The sequence below is a fragment of the Hyla sarda genome, chromosome 6 (assembly GCF_029499605.1).
Source record: "Hyla sarda isolate aHylSar1 chromosome 6, aHylSar1.hap1, whole genome shotgun sequence".
Lineage (NCBI taxonomy): Eukaryota > Metazoa > Chordata > Amphibia > Anura > Hylidae > Hyla > Hyla sarda.
In genome coordinates, this window is record NC_079194.1 from 258512509 (window position 1) to 258537350 (window position 24842).

The 24842-nt window shown below is 41.2% G+C and overlaps 1 protein-coding gene across 1 annotated transcript in view; it reads left to right on the plus strand.

Moving 5' to 3' along the window:
* Positions 1 to 24842, plus strand: part of CDC42BPG (CDC42 binding protein kinase gamma) — a 241734-nt gene that overhangs the window by 36162 nt on the left and 180730 nt on the right. Inside the window, exon 2 of the mRNA XM_056527077.1 lies at positions 10889 to 10980. Within this exon, the coding sequence (XP_056383052.1) occupies positions 10889 to 10980 (92 nt within the window). The remainder of the gene's footprint in view (positions 1 to 10888; positions 10981 to 24842) is intronic.

The window sequence follows — 24842 nt, forward strand, 5'->3', positions numbered from 1 at the left end:
TATTGACTCGACTATAAGCCTAGGGTGGGAAATACATCATCCCCCCCCCCCCCCCCCCCATGTAATCATCCAGACCCCCGTCATAATACGATGGCTGTCCGGGCATGCTGGGAGTTGTAGTTTTGCAACATCTAGAGGTCCGCAGGTTGAAGACCACTGATGAAGGGATTGACAGGCGGTGATGATGAATGGGGGGGGGGGGGGGGATGATGACTAAGGTCGCAGCGGTCTTCAACCTGCGGACCTCCAGAGGTTTCAAAACTACAACTCCCAGCATGCCTGGACAGCCGATGGCTGTCCGGGCATGCTGGAAGTTGTAGTTTTGCAACGTCTGGAGGTCCGCAGGTTGAAGACCACTGAGAAGGGATTGACAGGCAGAGAGTTCACTCGAGTATAAGCCGAGGGGGGCATTTTCAGCACGAAAAATTGTGCTGAAAAACTCGGCTTATACTCGAGTATATACGGTCATTTTTCCAATTCCGGACTTATGGATGGAGGTTTAATTTGCCAGTTTTGTATATACAATTGATCACCAAGTAATCCCTAGGAGGGACATTTATCATTGTTGCTTTGGTAAGCGAGTTCTGTAGTAAAATTTTAATTTTTTTTGCTTGTGTGACATATTTATCATACTATCACAAGGGGTTGCAAAATTTGGCTGACATAAGCAAAAAACGGTAAATCACTTTTAGAATGAAATTTTTTTACATTTTTAGCACACATAAGCAAATGTGTTTTATTAAATTTTTTACCACTTTTTTCCCCCTAAATGTACTAACCTATTTTTGTTTTTTTATTTATTTTTTCTTCTCATTTCAAATCCGTATATGGAGAGGACTACGTTGGATTCAGTGGTCTACGATGACCAGCATTTTTTTAGTTTAATAGGGCTTGTTGGGGAGTGGTTTTTTTTTTTTGGAATAAAAGTTTTTTTTTAAATGTTTTGTTGTGTATTTTTTTTTTCATTTACTTTACAGGCTTAGTAGTGGAAGCTGTCTAATAGACGGAGTCCAAAAACAGCTAGAACTAACCCCCCCAATTATTACCCTGGTACCCACCGCCACGGGGGTATCGGGAAGAGCCAGTACCAACAGGCCCAGAACATCAAAAATGGTGCTCCTGGGCCTAGGCGGTAACAGGTTGGCGTTATTTAGGCTGGGGAGGGCCAGTAGCAATGGTCCTTGCCCATCCTGATAATGTCAGGCTGTTACTGTTTTTTGGTTGGTATCTGGCTGAGAATAAAAATAGGGTAACTACACAAGTTTTTTTTTTTCTAATTATTTATGAGAAAAAAAAAACGCCTGGGGTTCCCCATATTTTCGTTCTCAGCCAGATACCAACAAAGCAACAACAGCCAGGGTGGGCAAGGTCCATTGTTACTGGCCCTCCCCAGCCTAAACGATGCCAGCCTGTTAACGCCTGGAGCACCATTTGTAATGCATCGGGCCTGTTTGTACAGGCTCTTCCCAGCACCCCTGTAGTGGTGGGTACCAGGGTAATAATTTGGGCCTACGCTAAGCCCTGGGTTAGTAATGGACTCCGTCTATAAGACAGCTTCCACACCTAAGCCTGTAAAGTAAATAAAAAAAAAAACACATTTTAAAAACTTTTATTCCAAAAAACACTACCCCCCCCAGCCCTTGTTAACCATTTTATTAATAGTAAACGAAAGAAAAGTGGGTCATCATCGTAGTCCACCAAATCCGAAGTAGTCCTCTGCATGCATTGCTCTGAAATGAAAAAAATAAAATAAAATTGGTTAATACGTTTATGGCACTCTCCCATGGGGAGCATAAAGCAGGGCTTCCAAATAGGGAGCCTCCAGCTGTTGCTAAACTACAAACTTGCTTGCTTTTGAAAGCCCTTTTAAAAACAACTGCGACTATTGCGTGACTTTTTACGCAGCTCCACTCCCTGGCCATCCGCCCTCATCTCCCACCTGCCTGCTAGCTTTTGCAACTACAACTCCAAGCATGTCCTCACTGTAAAGGGAACACTGGGAGTTGTAGTTTTGCAACAGCTAGCAGGCCGCGATGCCTAGCTGTTGCAAGACTAAAACTCCCAGAATGCCCTTACAGTAAGGACATGCTGAGAGATGTAGTTGCAAAAGCTAGTGGACAGGTGATAGATGCGGGCAGTTGCGACTTTTTAAAAAATGGCTTTGACTTGCACATTTTTGAATTTTTTTTTTTGCCTACGTGCCACATTCGGACATCATAAATTCCCAACCACTGCAAAGTGAAAGTTGCTTAGGTAAAGCTATTTGCAACTTTATGCGTACCCACAAGTGTCGCACAAAAGTTTGCTTATGAGCTCTAAATCCCTGGATAAATGCCCCCCTAGAACTCTAAATTCCCATCCAATAGTAATTTTAAAAGTAACTTATTTTTAAAGCCTTCACTAGTTAAAAACCTCAACCTACTGGTCTCATTGGTATAAACAGAGAATTAATATATGCATGCTACCTCAGAAGAATTTGTGTTGATCAGGTGTCATGACTGCAGTCCATGACTACCTATTGCTAAAGAGACTAAGAAGGTGATTATTAAAACTTTAACCCGGACGTCTCACCACAAGCTGCGGCTTTAGGGCAAATGGCGTGCAAACCAGCCGTTCAGGGGTTTATATAAACTCCTTATGGTGATGTCATTAGCAGGAAGTGACTTGTATCAAAAATGGAAGTTAGCCATCAGTGGATGTTTGACAAACCTCATTATCCTCAAATCACTATCTGGCTAAGTTACCAATCATTTAGTCGTATGATGCTATGCATAAAATCAACACGATTGACAGCCCCTAACTTCCTATCTTCTCTGTGAGTACTCCGGTTGGTGGCCAATTGGAGTACTCACAGAGAAGTAAGTACAATTTGTGGCGGGGGGGGGGGGGGGGGTTCTGCGGCGGTGGCGATGTGTTTTTAAAGCTGCAGCTTTTGGTGAAACTTCTGGGGGATGGGATATGTTAAAGTTTTAATAATCACCTGCTTAGTCTCTTTAGCAATAGGTAGTCATGCATATATTCGTTCTCTGTTTATACCAATTAGACCAGTGGGTTGAGGTTTTTAAATAGTGAAGGCTTTAAGTTACTTTTTAAAATTAGCATTGGATGGGAATTTAGGATTTTATTGATCAACTGTATATACAAAAGAATAAAAAACTAAAACATTTATATATTTTATTAGAATATAAACGCAAGATGGCCCAAAAAAATTCACTGTGCACCGTGTCAAAGATGTATGACATTCAGTTGGTAACATTCAATGAAGCAAGCTCACAAGCTCTCTTCATAGACAAGGAGTGATGGATTTTGCAGGCGGGCGGTGGTGGAGGTCACAAATCACCTAAATTATAATTATCAATGTTTTTCTAGTATAGTGTAATGTGAGATTACAAACACATACATCTGTAAAAACGGACAAGTAATTAAAGCCACTGTTAACCAATAGCTATGAAAGGAAAGCACGCCACACTTGCATAAATATATCAGCACATCAATGGAAATGTCCTGGAAAACATCCTTTCACTACAATATCCCCATAAAGTTGTATTTTATTAAATGGTTTATGCATATGTAGTAATAATGGAAAATGACATGTCATTTTAAAGAGTACCTCTCATGATCTTGTTGAATTTTATAATCCTCCCAGTTCACTGCCCCCATCATGATAAACCACCCCCTGCCTTTATTATTATTTTTGTTTTTAGTTTTCTACCTTGATATTGCTCTATATTTTCTGCTCAGTCTCTGTCATATTCACAGACTGGGAAGGGGCGTTCCCCAGCAGGCCATGACATCATCTGAAGCCATACGGGGGAGAACTTCCTCCCTTACTCTGCTACACACAGCCCAGAGCAGTTCAGTGTGTGAGATGAGCTATGATTGGATAAGGCTGCCCCCCCCCCCCCCCCCCCCTCAGCATTTCCTGATTTGGGACTTCTGCCAGGCCTGCAGGAGTACAAAGTCTGTGAAAAAGATGTGGGGAAATGTGCTCTGGACAAGTAGGGAGACTCCTAATGGCATCTTTTTTAAACACAAATAAGACAGAAAACGTTTTATATATATATATATATATATATATATATATATATAAAAATTTTTTTAACAAAGTACAGTAGAAAGATATTTATTTACCATAAGGAGTGCAATGGCAAATATTTGTGTTTAATGAGTTTTCCACAGGACGTTCCTCACCTTCTCCTAGGTTGATACGAATATACTATTTATTTTAAAAGGATTGGTGCATTTTATATGGATCACATGAAGTTATTTGCATTCATTTAGATGTGACTTCATAATTTCTTGTTACATTGTAATCTTTGTGAGGGATTTTGTGTGCAGTGTCCAATATCTTGGCTCTAAGGAGACATGTTGACACATGTGCTTTACCATCACACTGAAATACTACATAGTCTTCCTCCCAATCTGTAGCTAGATACTGTTGCTGTGTAGAAAAACTGTTATTGAATCCAGGTATTATGACATGATGAGACAAGTCATTCCAGTGCCTGTGGGTACAATAGCCTGTCTATTGTGCCTGAAGCCACACATTGGTATTCAACAAAAATGATAGCAGCTAATATGTGGCACATGTATAATATTTGCGCATTGTATAACAAAAGCTTTAAAAATACAAAAGGCCAGGTAGACAATTAATTAAAATTGGCCTCCTTTGTTTTGGTTTTCCCAAAATAGCCCCATTTATTGCATTTCCTCTGCTATGTGTTACTTTGTAAAATCTATTGGATGGGAAACTTTTTTTTTAACCCAAAATTCAGATGTGACTTGATAAGAGTACCAAAATCTTTTTACCTTCCTCATGGCACACTACACAGGGGCCTAGGAGTTCATGAGATGCAGAGCAGTTTCACTGGATCTTAATAGGTAGCTCATGGTCATCAATTTTTTACCCTACAGGCCAAACAAATTGGGACTTTGTAATATCAAATAGTCCAAAGTTATCTTTGTAATACTGCTGATAATGTGAATTCAAATAGAGAGAAAAAAAAGACATGGTCACACATCCACAACATGGACAGTGATCTAAGGCTTCTCAATAACATTCATTAAACTAACGGGTCGTTAATGTACTTTATGATCTTGAAGTGCAAGCCCTCTAGCCACATCATGGCCACCTGTAAGTAACTGGTCCATAACAACCCTAGCATAAAATGGCGCTGCACTGACTGGCGACCACCACCGCTGCAACACCAGTATCCAAAGGAGGAATGGCCCACAGGCAGAGCAGCCCCAATGCTGCCCAAACCAGACCCTGGGCCGCTCCTCCCCACAGACTCGGTGCAGCGGCAGCAATAGATGGCACACAGCGAAGCACCAATGTGAACAGGTGTAAAAGCTCACTTGCCATGTGTTCCCAGACAAAGACTGGGAGACAACCAGAAAGAATAGGGCCCTATGCAGCTTCCAGCAAATTTATATAGGCCTGGGCTGAGGAGGAGGGGCAGAGTGCTGACCAAGTTAAAAACCAAAAAAGAGGGGGATAGAAAACACAATGGGGGACATTTATCAATGTTTGCGTATGTATTCCTTTTTTTAGTAATTTTTTTCTTTACAATTTTTTTTTTGCTTTTGTGCGACCAATTTATCAACTGCTTTCAGCCTGTTGATAAATTTCTTTCACGTAAGCAATTTTTCTTTTTTTTTCTTTGGTAGTGGCTTTTTCTGCTCCATGTCTGAGCTGGAGTAAATTTAGTAGGTTTTTTCATGTAATGCGACTTTTTTGCGACTTTCGCACTTGATAAATCTCTGACCACTGCAAGTCAAAAATCACTTTTTGCTTTGGTAAGCAAAGTAGTCGCACTTGCAACTTTTTTGCGACAATTTTAAGCCAAAAAAAAAAATCTACTAAATGCTTTGATAAATCTCCCCCAATGTGAATTCAAATAGAGGGAAAAAAAGACATGGTCGCACATCTACAACATGCACAATGATCTAAGGCTTCTCAGCAATATTAGTTAACGTTAGCTGCATAGGGCCCTATTCTTTCTGGCATTCTCCCAGTCCTTGACACATGGTAAGTGAGCTTTGTGACCTGTTCACCCTGGTTTTGCGCTGTGCGGCGACCATTGCTCCTGGGGCGCCGTGTCTGTGGGGAGGTGCGGCCCAGTGCAGTGCCATTTTATGCTAGGGATTTTAGGGACCTGCTATTTACAGGTAACCGTGACGTGGTTAGCGGGCTTGCACTTCATGATCATAAAGTACACTAACGACCTGTTAATTTGATAAATGTTGCTGAGAAGCCTTAGATCATTGTGCATGTTGTTGTTGATGTGCGACCATGTCTGTTTTTTCTCTATTTGAATTCATACTGCTGATAATATTGCTATTTTGTTAGGAAAGTAATTTTGATGCCATCTACCAGCTTTCCAATTGTAAAGAACTGCAAAACAAATTTCCAGATCTCTGCCTTCTAGACCGCTGTGTGTATTTCCATCTGAACCCAACCAATATATAAATCCCATTTTATTTATAGCTTATTTACATGGTGTGCCATAGATTTCTGATAGATGGGGAGAGCCCCACCTTTCTTGAAATCAAGGGCCCCTTCTGGTCTGCTTGCAAATGTTTTACACAGTATTTCATTTACTCAGTATATGTCACACCCATAGACATTTTGTTTTAAAATTATATTTTTTATTGAATTTAAACAACATTTAAAACTTTTAGAAATTTAGCAGTTGTAATTAAAGATGAGCGAACTTACAGTAAATTCGATTCGTCACGAACTTCTCAGCTCGGCAGTTAAAGGGGTATTCCAGGCCAAAACTTTTTTTTTATATATCAACTGGCTCCGGAAAGTTAAACAGATTTGTTAATTACTTCTATTAAAAAATCTTAATCCTTCCGATAGTTATTAGCTTCTGAAGTTGAGTTGTTGTTTTCTGTCTAAGTGCTCTCTTATGACTCGCGTCTCGGGAGCTGTGCAGTTCCTATGGGGATATTCTCCCATCATGCTCAGCTCCTGGGACATGACATCATCATTGAGCAGTTAGACAGAAAACTTCAGAAGCTAACAACTATTGGAAGGATTAAGATTTTTTAATAGAAGTAATTTACAAATCTGTTTAACTTTCCGGAGCCAGTTGATATATATAAAAAAAGGTTTTGCCTGGAATACCCCTTTAATGACATCATAAATAACTTAGTTCAGCTTTCAGGTGCTCCCGTGGGCTGGAAAAGGTGGATACAGTCCTAGGAATGAGTCTCCTAGGAATGTATCCACCTTTTCCAGGCCACCGGAGAACCTGAAAGCTGAACTCATTTATGCAGGATAAGTCATCAACTGCCGAGCTGAGAAGTTCGTGACAAATCGAATTTACTGGAAGTTCGCTCATCTCTAGTTGTAATCAACAATGTATATTTAGCTTATAATTTCCAACATATGTAGATAGTTTGCACTTTGGATCTTCCAGGGATACAGTTGTAAAACATGCAAGTATTGCATATGCGATCTGTATATTGCTATACTGGTTTGGTAAGAATACAATTACATAAAGATAAACATGTAACCAAATAAAGGAGGTAACAAAGTGGGGAGGATTTTTTAAAAGAGATTCACGGAGCCAGATATTCCTACATTTGGCATGTAAGAGGTATTCTTCTGCTGCTAATCTGTAAATATGGTCCACTCCGGTTATCCAGTTACCTTGAGTAGGTGCTCATTTTTATTTCCAGAATCTAGATAATCAAATTTTAGCTGCTAAAAATAATAGCCTTGTAAGGCTTTGTTTACATGGTGGAATGTCCGCCCAAAATTTCAGTGTGGACATTCCACAGACAGCAGAACCGGTAGGACTTCTCGAAAATCTGCGGTCTCATAGATGACAATGCATTTCCTTCCGGAATCTGCACAAACATTGAACATGTTCAATGTTTTTGCGGACGCCGGAATTAGGATTTCCACGGCAGATGTTGCTGCCATGGAAATTCTGCCGTGTGAACAGAGCAGCACAGTCCCAATGAAATATCCGTGCAGAAGATTCAGCCTAAGTGTCAAATATATACAGTCATGGCCGTAAATGTTGACATTTTTCTAGAAAATGAAGTATTTCTCACAGAAAAGGATTGCAGTAACACGTTTATTCCCTTTGTGTGTATTGGAACTAAACCAAAAAAGGGAGGAAAAAAAAAAGTAAGTTGGACATAATGTCACACCAAACCCCAAAAATGGGCTGGACAAAATTTATGGCACCCTTAATTTAATATTTGGTTGCACATCCTTTGGAAAAAATAACTGAAATCAGTGCCTTCCTATAACCATCAATAAACTTCTTACACCTCTCAGCCGGAATGTTGGACCACTCTTCCTTTGCAAACTGCTCCAGGTCTCTCTTATTGGAAGGACACCTTTTCCAAACAGCACTTTTAAGATCTCTCCACAGGTGTTCAAAGGGATTTAGATCTGAACTCATTGCTGGCCACTTCAGATTTCTTCAGCACTTTGTTGCCATCCATTTCTGGGTGCTTTTTTATGTATGTTTGGGGTCATTGTCCTGCTGGAAGACCCAAGATCTCAGACGCAAATCCAGCTTTCTGACACTGGGCTGTACAGTGTGACCCAAAATCCATTGGTAATCCTCAGATTTAATGATGCCTTGCACACATTCAAGGCACCCAGTGCCAGAGGCAGCAAAACACCAAAACATCATTGAACCTCCACCATATTTCACTGTAGGTACTGTGTTCTTTTCTTTGTAGGCCTCATTCCGTTTTTTGGTAAACAGTACAATGATGTGCTTTACCAAAAAGCTCTATCTTGGTCTTCTCTGTCCACAAGACGTTTTCCCAGAAGGATTTTGGCTTACTCAAGGTCATTTTGGCAAAATGTAGTCTTGCTTTTTTATATCTGTGTGAGCAGAGGGGTCCTCCTGGGTCTCTTGCCATAGCGTTCCATTTCATTTAAATGTTGACTGATAGTTCGCGGTGACAATGATGCTCCCTGAGCCTGCAGGGACAGCTTGAATCTTGGAACTTGTTTGGGCTTCTTATACACCATCGTTGACACGATCATCAATTTTTGTTTTCCGTTGAAGCCCAGGGAGATTAGCTACAGTGCCAATGGTTGCAAACTTCTTGATAATGTTGGGCACTGTGGACAAAGGCAAATCTAGATCTCTGCAGATTAACTTGTAACCTTGAGATTGTTGATATTTTTCCACAATTTTAGTTCTCAAGTCCTCAGACAGTTCTCTTCTCCTCTTTCTGTTGTCCATGCTTAGTGTGGCACACACAGACACACAATGCAAAGACTAAGTGAACTTCTCTCCTTTTTATCTGCTTTCAGGTATGATTTGTAATTACCCACACCTGTTTCTTGCCCCAGGTGAGTTTAAAGGAGCATCACATGCTTGAAAAAAAATCTTATTTTTCCACAATTTTGAAAGGGTGCCAATAATTTTGTCCAGCCCGTTTTTGGAGTTTGGTGTGACGACATGTCCAATTTGCTTTTTTTTCCCTCCCTTTTTGGTTTAGTTCCAATACACACAAATGGAATAAACGTGTGTAGAGCAAAACATGTGTTACTGCAATCCTTTTCTATGAGAAATACTTCATTCTCTAGAAAAATTTCAGGGGTGCCAACATGTACGGCCATGACTGTATGTGGAATAGAGCTTTAGAACACATGTAAAATAATTGATCACACATGGAGAAGAAATAGAATTTTTATTTATTTTTTGGCAATCTAGGGACCAAATATTCAGAACTATAGGAAAGTCCCACTACATGTGCTTATGTGTTCACGATCACATTTCCAGTATGTATCTGAGTGTTTTGAATTGAATGTGTGTAATTTTTTTAAGGGTATAATACCACCTTGGGAGGACTTTGTAACTATATACTCTTACTTTTACACAGCTAGAGAACAGTTTAGGAGCCTTTAATAAGGATGCTATTTGAGTGTTGGCGAAGAGTCGTCCCGAGGTCAGTTTCCTATGTTTTAATGAATAGAATGCCCTCTTAAGTGGTTGAAACATCTGAAACCAAGTGCTTTTATGAAAGTGATAAAGTACCTAGGGGTTTTTTGTTTTAATAGTAGTTTCTTAAACCAGGAACGTGTGGCGGATCTATTTTTGGGATTCAAAATTAGTCTTAATAGAACTCCCATAGAAGTTAATGCCTGAGCAAGTGGTCAGCAACTACCATGAAACGCATTGCATTCTGGGTAATAAATGGAAGCTTCCCTTTACTACTGTGTGATAGTCTGTTCAGCATTATAAAAATTCTACTACTCCAGGGAGGAGAAAACCTTTTGTATCTATAGCAGTTAATGGTACTTGCTGGTGATGCTATGCCTGTTTGCACACCTCCTTATTTAAAGGGGTTATCCAGGTATAGAAAAATTAGAGCTTATTTCTTCCAGAAACAGCACCAACCCTGTTGTTGTAAGGTTGTGTGTGTTATTGCAAATTGGCTACATTCACTTCTGTGGAACTTAAGTTGCAATATGCATCCTGAGGACAGGAGTGGTACTGTTTTTTGAAGAAATACATTGTTTTTCTAATCCTGGACAACCCACTTAATACCAATGGGACTTATGTAAACTTTGTAAACAATCACTCTGCTATTTCTGGCTTCCTGACCACCTCCGGTGGACGAAAGTAAGTTGGAGAGGGCCTGGGAGTTCTCATTCTTTTGAAATAGTGCAGTTCCCAGAGGTGGGAACCTCCTTTACTGGACATTTATGTCCTATGAGAATAACCCTTTAATGGTATTGAATTATGTTTAATGCTATCAGATTGTATCCAGTGACTATAAAAAGAAAATAACCATCAAACAAAAAAGATGCTGTGCAGCTAAATCATGATAAAATGTATGTGTATTGGGCATGAAAAGCTGAAAAATGATTTGTATTCTTTTTTTTCCCCCTTAGCTGAACCATTTGCCTCAAAAATCAAACAAATGAGACTGAAAAGAGAAGATTTTGAGATTTTAAAAGTAATCGGGAGAGGAGCATTCGGGGAGGTAAGTGCCCTCTCTGATCTTTTGTACACACATCAAAATTCAGATGTGTACATACAGTACGTGTGTGTGTGTGTGTTTGTGTATATAAAGAGAACACTTAAACAACACAATGTAACTCCAAGTCAATCACACTTCTGTGAAATCACACTGTCCACTCAGGAAGCAACACTGATTGACAATCAATTTCACATGCTGTTGTACAAATGGAACAGACAACAGGTGGAAATTATAGAATCCGCGCTTAAAGGGTTTCTACCTGTAATTCCCCCTCTGCAGCTGGTAGTGGCTCCCTTTGTTCCAGGTGATATTGAGGAGGAAGAAGGTGTAGTTTCTATTCACTCTAATTCAGGTATTCCTTTTATCTGATTTTGGGTTTTCAGTTTTGATTACTATGGGTTGTCATAGTTATCTGTTCCCTGCAGGAGATGACTCCCATTCATCTAAAGAGGACTTGTCGGGAAAGTCTCTTTTTGTGGCAGAGGATTCTGAGCAATTTATTAAAGCCGTGAGATTGACCATTGAGCTTGAGGAGATAAGGAACAGAAGTCTATTCAAGATATCATCTTAGAGGGCTCAGTAGAGAGAAAACGTAGAGTTTTTCCGGTGCATAGAACCGGTGCATAGTTAATAAAAAGGAATGAGAGATTCCGGACAAGAAGTCTTTCATTCCTAGAGCCATTAAAAGAAAATAATGTTTTTCAGAGTCTAATACTAAGTGTTGGGATCACCCTCCTAAGATTGACGTGGCAATTTACAAGGTCTCAAGAAAGGGGTCTTTACCATTTGAGGACTTAGGTTTTTTAAAAGATCCTATGGACAAAAAAGCCAAGATTTTCCTTTAAAAGGGCTTGGGAAGCTGCAGGGGCCACTCTTAAAACCACTGGTACAACGGTTGCAAGATCCCTGGTGTTATATGTTTACCAGTTATCATCAGATATGCAGAATGATGTGCCCAAAGAGCATATTCTATCCTTGATTCCAACGATTAAAAAAACAACTGCTTTCTTGGCGGATTCATCTTCGGATTCGGTTAGACTGTCCACCAGATCAGCAGCGCTTACCAACTCTGCCAGAAGAGCGCTCTGGCTAAAAAATTGGTTAGGGGATAGTGGCTCAAAGAGTAAGTTATGTGCCATCCCTTGTGAGGGGAAACTTTTGTTTGGTTCAGTCATCTCAGATGTATTAGAAAAGGCAGGGGATAGGAAGAAGGGGGTTCCCAGCTTTCCAACTCCCTAGACAAAATAGGCCTTTCCAGTTTAAAGGGAAGGGAGGTGGTCAAAAATTTGAAGTAAGGATCACTCGAACAAGTGGAAGTTTTCTCATAAGGGGAGTGGCTTATGTTTAATCAGCCTAGTACTTCCACCAAAAAGCCCAACCCCAATGACGGGATCCACGACTAGGTGGCAGACCTAGAGTTTTTTTCCAGAATGGGAAAAAATTTCTGGTATTTCTTGGATAATTCAAACTATCCGTGACTGTCTCCGTCTGGATCCTGTTAGATTGCCGCCTACTCGTTTCCTGGTCACTAAATGTCCCCTAGGACCTTCAGGTCAGTCTTCTTTACAGGGAGAAGTGTTATCCATAATAGAGAAATGTGTTTTTGGTACCTGTGCCTCCGCAAGAACAGGGTTCAGGATTTTATTCTACTTTAATTCTTGTGGGGAAAACAGATTGGAACATTCAGGGTCATTATTAATCTCAAACCTCAGAATCGTTACTTGATTTATAATCGCTTCAAGATGAAAACAATAAAATCCTCGGTTAGCCTGTTTAAGGATTGTGTCATGTTTTCTCTAGATTTGAAAATACTTACCTTCATGTCCCTATTCACATAGATTATCAGAAGTATTTAAGGACTGCAGTTTTTGTAAATTCTCAACTCCTTCATCTACAGTTCTGCACCCGACCCTTCGCTATTGCTCCAAGGGTATTTATGAAAATGGTTGCAGAAATGGAAGCCCATATCTGAGAGGGAGAAGGGATTTTTATTCCCTATCTAGATGACTTTCTGCTTGTCTCAGAATCAGAGGTAAAAGTGAAAAAAATTTTGCCCCATACTATTGATATCCTTCATAAACTGGGTTGTTTGATTAATTGGGATAACTCCTCCCTTAACCCTACAACAAAAGTTTTTTTGGGGCATCTTGTTTGACTGACTCGTCAGTACAAAAATCTTTTCTCCCTCCTGCTAAGATAGAAAAGATTATCTCTTCAGTCAGTGAAATTATTAGATCTCCCTGTATTTCTATTCGGAGGGGGGTGTCTGTTTTAGGTTTATTCACGGCAGCCATCCCAGCAGTACCCTGGGCCCATTTTCACTCTAGAATTTTACAATTAGAACTTCTTGGGACGGTTCCCAGCCAGACTTGGATAGACATATTGGGGGAGATTTATCAAAGGATTTAGACTGGTTTTTCCTGTCTAAATTTGTCTCACAGAAAGTCTCAGTCTAAATATGTGCGACTTTTCTGCGACTTTTGCTCTAGAGGATTTTTAGAACATGATGCATGCAAGTCTATTTTAGACGGAAATGCATTGGAAAATGCATTGGTGCTGAATTTATCAAGTGCGACTTTTGTGCGACAAGTCGCATCTGCCCAAAATACGCTGAAATCTCAGACCATGTTGGAGCAGGTCTAAATGCAGTTTAAGCTGTAGACCCTGAAGTCTGAGCACAGAATATATCAAGGGCTGTGAGGAGCAAAATAGACAGGAGACTACCACATACGCTGGTCTATAAGCATACCCAGAATAGACTAGATTAGTAAATGTCCCCCATTGTGTTGCCACCTTAAGTGCTGGCTTCTTTAGACTGTTGGTTAGTGAGTGATAACCTTTCAATAGGTGTAGATTGGGTTTGTCACATTTGGGTAGCCTTAATTTTCAGAGCCTTTGGGAAGTGGTGATTGATAGGTCCTCTGATTTTAAGGAGCTATTAGCGGTGTCCAGAGCTCTTAAATCAGCTAGTGATTTTATCAGGGACTCTAATGTAAAAATCTTCTCAAATAATACCACTACTGTGTCTGTCATCAATAGGCAGGGAACTATGAGAAGTCCATCCCTTTTAAATGTCATTTCAGGTCCTGTCCTTTGCAGAATCCCATCAAAAATTATCTCGGCAGTGCATATCAAGTGGGAACTCCAATACCAGGGCAGACTTTCTAAGACTCCAATTAATCCATCAGGGGGAGGGGCGGTTAAATCCAAAAATATTTCCCAAGATTACAGCCTTATGGGGAACCCCTCAAGTGGATCTGTTCGCTACTAGTAACAGCTAGGTTAGAGACTTTCTATCCTTGAGCCCAGCAGACAGACCTTTTGGCAGTGGATGCATTATCCCAGACTTGGGATTGGGACTTAGCTTATGCTTTTCCTCCCCTGGCTCTTGTTCCCAGAGTTATAAGGAAGATCAGGGAGGACAGAACAACAGTTATCTTAATTGTGACATTCAGGCCACGGAGAGCCTGGTTCTCCTGTCTAAGGACTTGGTCTCTGACAAACCCCTGGGTTCTCCTGGAAGTCCAGGATCTACTCAGCCACGCCCCAATACTTCATCCAGAAGACCTCAACCTTCATATGACGGCGTGGCTCTTGATAGGGTAACTTTGAGGTCCAAGGGACTTTCAGATGCAGTCATATCTAACTTGCAATACAGTAGAAAACCAGTGACTACAAAGATTTAATTTAGAATTTGGAAGAATTTTTTTTTCTTTTTCGGATTCTATCAAGTTAGTAACATAGTAACATAGTTCATGAGGTTGAAAAAAGACTAGAGTCCATCAAGTTCAACCTATATCCCTACTGAGTTGATCCAGAGGAAGGCAAAAAACCCTCATACTAAAGGTAAAAATTCCTTCCCAACTCCAAATATGGCAGTCAGAATAAATCTCTGGATCAACGTTCTGTCCCTATAAATCTAGTATACATAACCAGCGATCTTATTACTCTCCAAAAATGCATCCAGACCCGTTTTGAATTCTTTTACAGAGTTCACCATGACCACCTCCTCCGGGAGAGAATTCCACAGTCTCACTGCTCCTACAGTAAAGAACCCCATCTGTGCTGGTATTGAAACCTTCTTTCGTCTAAACGTAAAGGATGCCCCCTTGTTATAGATACAGTCCTGGGTAAAAATAGATCATGGGAGAGATCTCTGTATGCCCCCGATATATTTATACATAGTTATTAGGTCTCCCCTAAGCCTTCTTTTTTCTACACTAAATAACCCTAATTCTGATAATCTTTCTGTGTACTGTAGTCCTCCCATTCCCCGTATTACTCTGGTTGCCCGTCTTTGAACCCTCTCCAGCTCCACTATATCTTTCTTGTACACTGGTGCCCAGTACTGTACACAGTATTCTGTGTGTGGTCTGACTAGTGATTTGTACAGTGGTAGAATTATTTCCTTGTCGTGGGCATCTATGACAAAACTGCCTTATTAATAGCGGTCACATCAGCCAGGAGAGAAGGGGAGTTAGCGGCCCTATCTACTAGAGGACCCTATACTAAAATTTCAGATGATAGGATTATTCTAAGACCTGATCCTGCTTTTCTCCCTAAAGTTGTCTCAGAATTCCACTTATCACAAGAAGTGGTCCTTCCTTCTGTGCAAATCCATCTTCAGAAGGAGAAAAACTGTTCCACATGCTTGATGTCCGCAGATGTGTTCTAGAATATTTAGAAAGGACTAAAGATTTTAGAAAATCAGATTGTTTATTCAGTTTGCAGGTACCAATAGGAGAAATAGTGTTAGAGCAGATACTATTGCTAGATGGATTAGGCAGACCAATGTTGCAGCTTAGGCTGCTTTCACACTATGAATTTCTCCGTTTAGGAACTTCCGTCAGAAGTTCCGTCACTACAGCTGCGAAACCCGGCCGTTACAAAACCCCTGACGGCTGTGACTAAATTGCATTGCAGCCTATGGTGTTTTGTCACTGCCCGTTTGCACCCGTATATGCCCGTAATTCATTACGGGCGTTATACAGTGACGGGACATCGTGGCGGAAAAATTACTGCATCCAGAGACAGCACTGTGCCTAGTTTGTTGCATCTGACGAGATGGTAAATAATTTTCACACAGCAAGATACTGTAAAAAGAGAGGGTACACAGCAGCTGCCACTACCACCACCAGGCACATGGCAGCTCCCTGTACCGGTGCTGGTACTGCCACCAACATTTTTACTGGAAAAGGACATGGAAGTGGTACTCTGTCCTCTACCCAGTCTTAAAATTAATTTTTATTCATTTTTATTTATTCAGACTATTTATTCATTTTTTTTTTTTTTAAAGATTATGGTTATTTTGATCTTTTTGGGGTCATTCCCCAAAAAGATCAAAATAACCATAATCCTTAAAAAAAAAAAAAAAAAAAAAAAATGAATAAATAGTCTGGTAAAAGAATTTTAAGACTGGGCAGAGGACAGAGTATCACTTCCATGTCCTTTTCCAGTAAAAATGTTGGTGGCAGGTAAAGGGAGGTACAGGTACAGGGAGCTGCCATGTGCCTGGTGTAAGAAAGTAAGACCTACCATCACAAGGCCTGGCTACAGCTATTAGCTGGCTGCACTAATACTAGTTCACCACGGCCTGCTGTTCACTGGCTTACAGCTAACACAAGTCCCTGCTTTGCACAATCATGTGGTGGAGAAGATGGGCCCCTCCATGCAGTTGTAGGTGTGCATCATAGTACTATAACTCCCAGCAGTCCGACATTTCCTGCTGTATGCTTGCTACTACTACTCCCATAAGTCTGCCACCTTCTGCTGTACTCTGGCTACTACTTCACCCCCCCAGTCTGCCCCTGCCTGATGTCAGCTGTCTCCATCCACGACTGTCTTGTTGCTACTGCCAGCTAAGCCTATATATACAGTAACGCAGCCAATGATCTCTTAATAAATCTTAGGAATGCTTGGAAAAATCCATGTAGTTTTCACATGTCATACTCAAAACCTGTTGCAACCCGCAAAAGGAATAATGTGTGGATACGCTTGGAAAAAGCCATAGAGTATTCTGTTACCTCCATGTCCATTTTAACACCAGCAGGCATCTGCCAACAACCAGGGTATAATTTATGCAGCTTTATTTCGGTGTTTAAAAAGCAAACACTAGTGCAGTGTGTCTGTATTCCCTTAGGGACCAAGCCCATTTTGACCTTAACCTCTTCCACATGGCACACTATTTGGGAAACTACACCCCTCAAGGAACATAACTAGGGGTATAGTTAGCCTTAACACCTCACAGGTGTTTGACAGGTTTGCGTTGAAGTTGGACGTGAAAATGAAAAATGTGATTTTTGACACTAAAATGATGCCGTTACTCAAAATTTTTCATTTTCACATGGGGAAATAGGAGAAAATGGACCCCAAAATTTGAAGCCCAATTTCTCCTGAGTAAGGAAATACCCCATACGTGGATGTAAAGTGCTCTACTGGCGCACTACAGGTCTCAAAATAAAAGGAGCGCCATTAAGCTTTTGGAGAGAGAATTTAGCTAAAATGGTTTTTGGGGGGCATGTCGCATTTAGGAAGCCCCCATGGTGCCAGATCAGCAAAAAAAAAAAAAACACATGGCACACTATTTGTGAAACTACACCTCTCAAGGAACATAACAAGGGGTATAGTGAGCCTTAGCACCCTACAGGTGATTGAAAAACTTTTGTTAAAGTGGGACTTGAAAATGAAAATTTTTATTTTTTTTCACTAAAATGCTTGTTACCCCAAATTTTAGGAGTAATAGGAGAAAATGTCCCCCAAAATTTCTAACACCATTTCTTCTGAGTAAGGAAACACTCCATATGTGGATGTAAAGAGCTCTGCAGGCGAACTACAATGCTTTGAAGAGAAGGAGCTTTAGAGCTTTTGGAGAGAGAATTTGTTTGGAATGGAAGTCGGGGGCCATGTGCGCTTACAAAGCTACCAGAACAGTGGACCCCCCACATGTGACCCTATTTCGGAAACTACATCCCTCATGGAATGTAATAAGGGGTTCAGTGAGCATTTACACCCCACTGGTGTTTGATAGATCTTTGGAACAGTAGGTTGTGCAAATAAAAAATTAAATTTTTTTTATTTTCATGGACCACTGTTCAAAAAAGTCTGTCAGACACCTGGCACCATAGGGGCTTTGTTAACGCACATGGACTTAAATTCCATCCAAACTCTCTCCAAAACCCCAATGGAGCTCCTGTAGTGTGCGGCCGCAGAGGACTTAACATCCACATATGGGGTATTTCCTTACTCAGAAGATGGTGTTAGAGATTTTGGGGGGCTTTTTCTCCTTTTACCCCTTGTGAAAAATTTGGGGTAACACCAGCATTTTAGTGAAAAAAATTAAATGTTTAATTTTCACGTCCAACTTTAATTAAAAATCATCAAACACCTGTGGAGTGTTAAGGCTCACTATACCCCTTGTTACATTTCGTAAGCGCTGCAGTTTCCACAATGGAGTCATATGTGGGTGTTTTTTTTTTATTTTGCGTTTGTCAGAACCGCTGTAACTACTATCCACCCCTGTTTAAATCACCAATTTAGGCCTCAAATGTACATGGTGTGCTCTCACTCCTGTGCCCTGTTTTGCGTCCGCAGAGCACTTTACGTCCACGTATGGGGTATTTCCGTACTCAGGAGAAATTGTGTTACAAATTTTGGGGGTCTTTTTTTTCCTTTTACCTCTTGTGAAAATTAAAAGTATGGGACAACTCAACATGAGGTAAAACTTTTAATTAAAAAAAAAACTCACATACTGCTGTAACACAATTTCTCCCGAGTACGGAAATACCCCATATGTGGACCTGAACTGTTGTCTTGAAATACAACAGGGCTCCGAAGTAAAAGAGCGCCATGCGCATTTGAGGCCTAAATTAGGGATTTGCATAGTGGCGGACCCGGATGCAAGCATTACACTTGCCTCCGCCACCACAAATACGCTACAGCAGTGTGTGCCTACAGCTGTTGTTGTTTTGCAACAGCTGGAGGCTCCTTTTTTGGAAACACTATCGTACGTGACATTTAAAATTTTTATGAAAGGATGGGGGGGGGGTCTGTGTAGTATGTAGTGTTTTACTCTTTATTTTGTGTAGTTTTTAAGGTTCAGTCACAAGGGCGGGGGTTCACAGAGCTTCCCGCTGGGAGTTTGAGCTGCGGTGGAAAATTTGCCGCAGCTCAAACTTGCAGAAGAAAACTTACTGTAAAGTCCTGCCGCAGATGCCGTGATCTGTATTGATCACGGCATCTGAGAGGTAAATGGCGGACATCAGCACAATCGCTGATGTCAAGAGATGAGCGAACTTACAGTAAATTCGATTTGTCACGAACTTCTCGGCTCGGCAGTTGATGACTTATCCTGCATAAATTAGTTCAGCTTTCAGGTGCTCCGGTGGGCTGGAAAAGGTCGATACAGTCCTAGGAAAGAGTCTCCTAGGACTGTATCCACCTTTTCCAGCCCACGGGAGCACCTGAAAGCTGAACTAATTTATGCTGGATAAGTCATCAACTGCCAAGCCGAGAAGTTCGTGACTAATCGAATTTACTGTAAGTTCGCTCATCTCTACTGATGTCCGCTATTACCGGTGGGTCCCTGGCTGCTGATGGCAGCCGGGACCTGCCGTGCTCGATGCGAGCACCGGTCCGGTGCTGGTGTCATGTACAGAGCGCATATGTACGTCATGGTGTGCTAAGTACCACTGCACCATGACGTACATTTACATCCATTGTCGTTAAGTTGTTAGTTACCATGAGTTCCAGCATCTTACTGTAACTTTTTGCCTTAAAACCACTTTAAAAATACTTCAATAGATTCCTAGGTGACTCAAGCAGTGTTATACAGGACTTTCGAGGCCTTAGGTGGTGATACAGTTGTAATCAAAGGTTTAGGCACCACTGACAATTTCCATGTTTTTCATTTATAAATAATTGGTTGTTTGGATCAGCAATTTAATTTTGAGCTATAAAATATCTGAAAGACACAGTAATATTTCAGTAGTGAAATGAGGTTTATTGGATGAACAGAAAATATGCAATATGCATCATAATAAAAGTAGACAGGTGCATAAATTGGGGCACATTTGGTGATTGGAATAACACTAACAAACTAGTACTGATTAATTGGTGAGCTCATTAAGCCTTGAACGTCATACACGGGTGCATCCAATCATGGGAGAAGGTACTTAAGGTGGCCATTTGCAAGTTGTTCTCTTTGACTCTCCTCTAAAGAGTGGAAACATGGGTGCCTCAAACTAACTCTCAAATTATCTGCAAACACAGATTTTCTGTGGCTAGTGCTGGTACTGGAAGTCTTGTTAAAGTTAAGGGTCCCAGCATATACTTGAGAGTCAATCACAAAGTTGAAATAACGCTGGGGCTGGCTATTTCAACAAACACTGCTCAAAATGTACTCTGGCATTTATGCAGAGGAACAAATACAATAGGGGCGATTTTATCAAAACCTGTGCAAAGGAAAAGTTGCTGAGTTGCCCATAGCAACCAATCAGAAAGCTTCTTTCATTTTTAAAAGGGCCTGTGCAAAATGAAAGAAGCAATCTGATTGGTTGCTATGGGCAACTGGGCAACTTTTCCTCTGCACAGGTTTTGATAAATCTCCCCCATTAATGTTCTGGAATGGCCATCCTAGTCCCCAGACCTGAATATCATTGAAAATCTATGGTGTGAATTTAGGGGGTGTCCATGCTTGGCGACCATCAAGCCTAACAAAATGTTTGCGAGGAGAAATGGTCCAAAATACCTTCATCCAGAATCTACACGCTCATTACATGCTATAGAATGTGTCTAGAGGCCATTATTTCTGCCAAAGGAGGCTCCTCTAAATATTGATGTGATATTTTTGTTGAGGGGCCCAAATTTATCCCCTTAAGGACGCAGGTTGTAAATGTACGCCCTGTGCCCACTCCTGAATTATGACGCGCACTCAGCAGCTGAGCGCGTGTCATGGCCAGGTGGTCTCAGACTTGAATCTGTGGCTAATGGTGGACATCACTAATCGGGCCGATGTCCAGCATTATTTTTTTTTTCGACACCACGAGGTCATCACAGTATTTAAAATGCTGAGTTGTCTGTTGCTCAGTGGAGTTGATCGGGATACCCGCTGGGAATTTGCAGGGTCCCGATCAGCTGAGAGGATGAAGGGAGTGCCGATAACACTGATCAATCCAGTTCTATAGAAAACCACAGGTCTTTTGAAAGGATGCAGCTCATTTATGTTTCAATGGGTGAGGTGGCTGATGTGTGGTTGGGAGGAAAATGGAAATTATGGGATTTGTAGGCAAAGAAGAAAACTCAAAAAGGACATACCAGTTCACAAAAAGCTAGCCATAGTGTTATGGTAACCTCACAACATAGCCATTAAAGGGGTATTCCAGGAAAAAACTTTTTTTTATATATATATATCAACTGGCTCCAGAAAGTTAAACAGATTTGTAAATTACTTCTATTAAAAAATCTTAATCCTTTCAGTACTTATTAGCTTCTGAAGTTAAGGTTGTTCTTTTCTGTCTAAGTGCTCTCTGATGACACCTGTCTCGGGAAACGCCCAGTTTAGAAGAGGTTTGCTATGGGGTTTGCTTCTAAACTGGGCGTTTCCCGAGACAGGTGTCATCAGACAATACTTAGACAGAAAAGAACAACCTTAACTTCAGAAGGTCATAAGTACTGAAAGGATTAAGATTTTTTAATAGAAGTAATTTACAAATCTGTTTAACTTTCTGTAGCCAGTTTATATATATAAAAAAATTGTTTTCCTGGAATACCCCTTTAAGCCCCAAGACAAGCGTAGATCCTTCCTAAGCATGTCCATTACTGTCTGCTAAGTACGTACTAAAATCACCTTTTGGTGGATAACCCCTTTCATATGGTCAATGAAGAAAACATAAAAAAATAGTTCTCGTATAGTCCTGTATACGGAAGAATAACGTTATAGGGGCAGAAACATAAGCATACTAATTTTCATACAGAAAGTTATAATATTTTAAAAGTATAATTTTGTCTCACAAATATATTTGTTTTGTGTCTTACCATAGATTTGTTGGTAAAATTGTTGATATCTTTACAAAGTACAATTGGTGCAAAAAACAAGCCCTTATATCGGTCTGTATATAGAAAATTTACAAGCATTATGATTGTTTGAAGGCGAGGAGGAAAAAAAACAAGTGCAAACATGAAAAATCCCTGCATCCTTAAGGTGTAATGCACCTGTCTACTTTTGTTTTGATGTACCGTATATTGCACATTTTCTGTTCATCCAATAAACTTCATTCCACTACTGAAATATTACTGTGCCTTTCTGATATTAGATGGCTCAAAGTTAAATTGCTGATCCAAACAACCAAATATTTATAAATGAAAATTATGGAAATTGTCAGGGGTGCATACATTTTTTTAATATAACTGTATACACGTGTTTTGAGGCTTGTTTTATTCATGAAGAAATTGTTCATCGCAGTCCAAATATTTTCTAAAAGTTAGGCAAACCAAATTTTAAAAAAAAGTTCACTAATCTCTGATAAAGATTGATTTTGCACTCAGGCCTTGGGCCGGACAGTGCACATTGTTCCGCAGATGTCTTCAATTCTTCCTTTTTTATATTTTCCTTTTATATATACTTTTATATATATCTCTGTGCTTCCATACCATAGAAATAATAATTTTAATCTCTGGAGTCAAAGAGACATTTCCAAGCTGCACAGGAATCTGTATAGGAAATATTTTTCTACCTTGGGGGAGGGAGGAATGGCCTTCTCTTTTGGTGAAAAATTACAGTATGTTTGGCAGAATTAATGATGTACTGCAATGATATTTGTTCCATTGACCTCCTTGCCTGATCCACTGAGGTCAATGGAACAAATGTAGTCTAATAGTGACTGTGCAGTCCTTTTCTTAGTGTATAAAGTTGTTTTGTTCAGGCCTCAAGTGCCAGTGGCTGCAAAAACAAACAGACAAACTGTGGTTTTACCCCCACTTTCCAGCTAGGTATCCCTTGCACAGGGGATAACTTTTAATCTGAGAACACCAATTTTAAGTGTGGGGAAAGTGGTAGTAGGACATTCGTCTGTGTGCTCCAGTTCCTTTCCTCTTTTCTGTGCCCTCTTGTAAAAATTTGTTCCCTTCACCCATGCCTTTTTAATCTTTTTTTTTTCTGCCACCTTCAGTAAGCGTTTTTCAGTCCTGTACATTCTCACCTTATTCTGTGTAAAAGATTACAATTTGCTCTCTGTTTTTCCCTGTGTTACCAGTATAACACTGTGATATATGGGAAGAAAAACCGAATACAGAAAGGTGCGGCCTGGTGCCGTTATCTTTGGTAGAACAGGTGTAGTTTGTAGCAGAAAACAACCTGCTCACATGGGGATTTTTAACTGAGCTCAACACCTTATGTTACTCTGTGACAAATTGCGGGGCTGCCACTGACCCAAGTATGTCAGTCCAGAACGAACATTGATTTCCAAGATCCACTAGTCTTCCAAGGAAGAAGAGAAAAAAAGGGTCATTTGGGCGCACACAGTGGGTGACTCTGACAGAACCGCGGACACCAAAGGAAAATAAATAGCTTCCGAAACGTGTCCTCCACAATAAATCACATTTTTATTTTCCTTCGGTGTCTACGGTTCTGTCAGTCACCCAGTGTGCGCCCAAAAGGCCTTCTCTTTCTCTTCTTCCTTGGAAGACTGGTGGATCTCCGTATAACACTGCACAACACACAACAGTCGGTCTCAAGCTGTGGTAATGCATGTTAAAAACTCCCCCAAGTTAAAGGACAACTGCAGCGCAATATACACTTATCCCCTATCTACAAGATAGGGGATAAGTGTTTGATCGCGGGGGGTCCGACCGCTGGGACCCCCCAAGATCTCCCTAACGGGGCTCCGCCATTAGCGCTCATAGTGAGCGCTAAGGCGCGTAGCGTCGACCTAGAGGTCGACGGTGACGCCTCGTTTCCTCCTGCCTCCCCGCCTCTCCCAAAGAGATTCATGGAGGAGGCGTGCCGGCTGCAACGTCATGCTGCGGCCGGCACGCCCCCTGCACGGGAGAGCCACGGCACAGCCGCGTCCCCGTACAGAAGATCGTGGGGGATCCCAGCGGTCGGACCCCCCGCGATCAAACACTAAGGGGATAAGTGTTTGATCGTGGGGGGTCCGACCGCTGGGACCCCCCACGATCTCCTGTACGGGGACGCGGCTGTGCTGTGGCGTGGCTCTCCCGTGCAGGGGGCGTGCCGGCCGCAGCATGATGTTGCAGCCGGCACGCCTCCTCCATGCATCTCTATGGGAGAGGCGGGGAGGCAGTGTTCGTGCCTCCCCGGCTCCCCCATAGAATTGTATGGGGACGGGGAGGAGACGGGGCGTCACCGTCGACCTCTAGGTCGACGCTACGCGCCTTAGTGCTCACTATGAGCGCTAATGGCGGAGCCCCGTTAGGGAGATCTGGCGGGGTCCCAGCGGTCGGACCCCCCGTGATCATCTTGTAGATAGGGGATAAGTGTATATTGCGTTGCAGTTGTCCTTTTAAGGCTCGCTCTATCCTTTTGATCACTTTTTCTTAGATTTTTAGGGATGCGACATGACCAAAAAATTGGCACTTCTGAAGTCCTCCTAAAAGACATTTAAATTGTAATGCTATTACATTGCATTGATCTATTAAATCTCTGATCTAGAAGTACAGTCTGCTCAAGCCAGATAGTACAAGCAGATACACCGTGGCAGGCCCACAGAAGGCCTCTGGCTGCCATTGTAACTCGGAGGTCTGACAGGATGTATTGTACACCTGTCAGACAACCTTTGTATTGTACATAGTGTTGAGCGGCATAGGCCATATTCGAATTCGCGAATATATGGACGAATATTCGTCATATA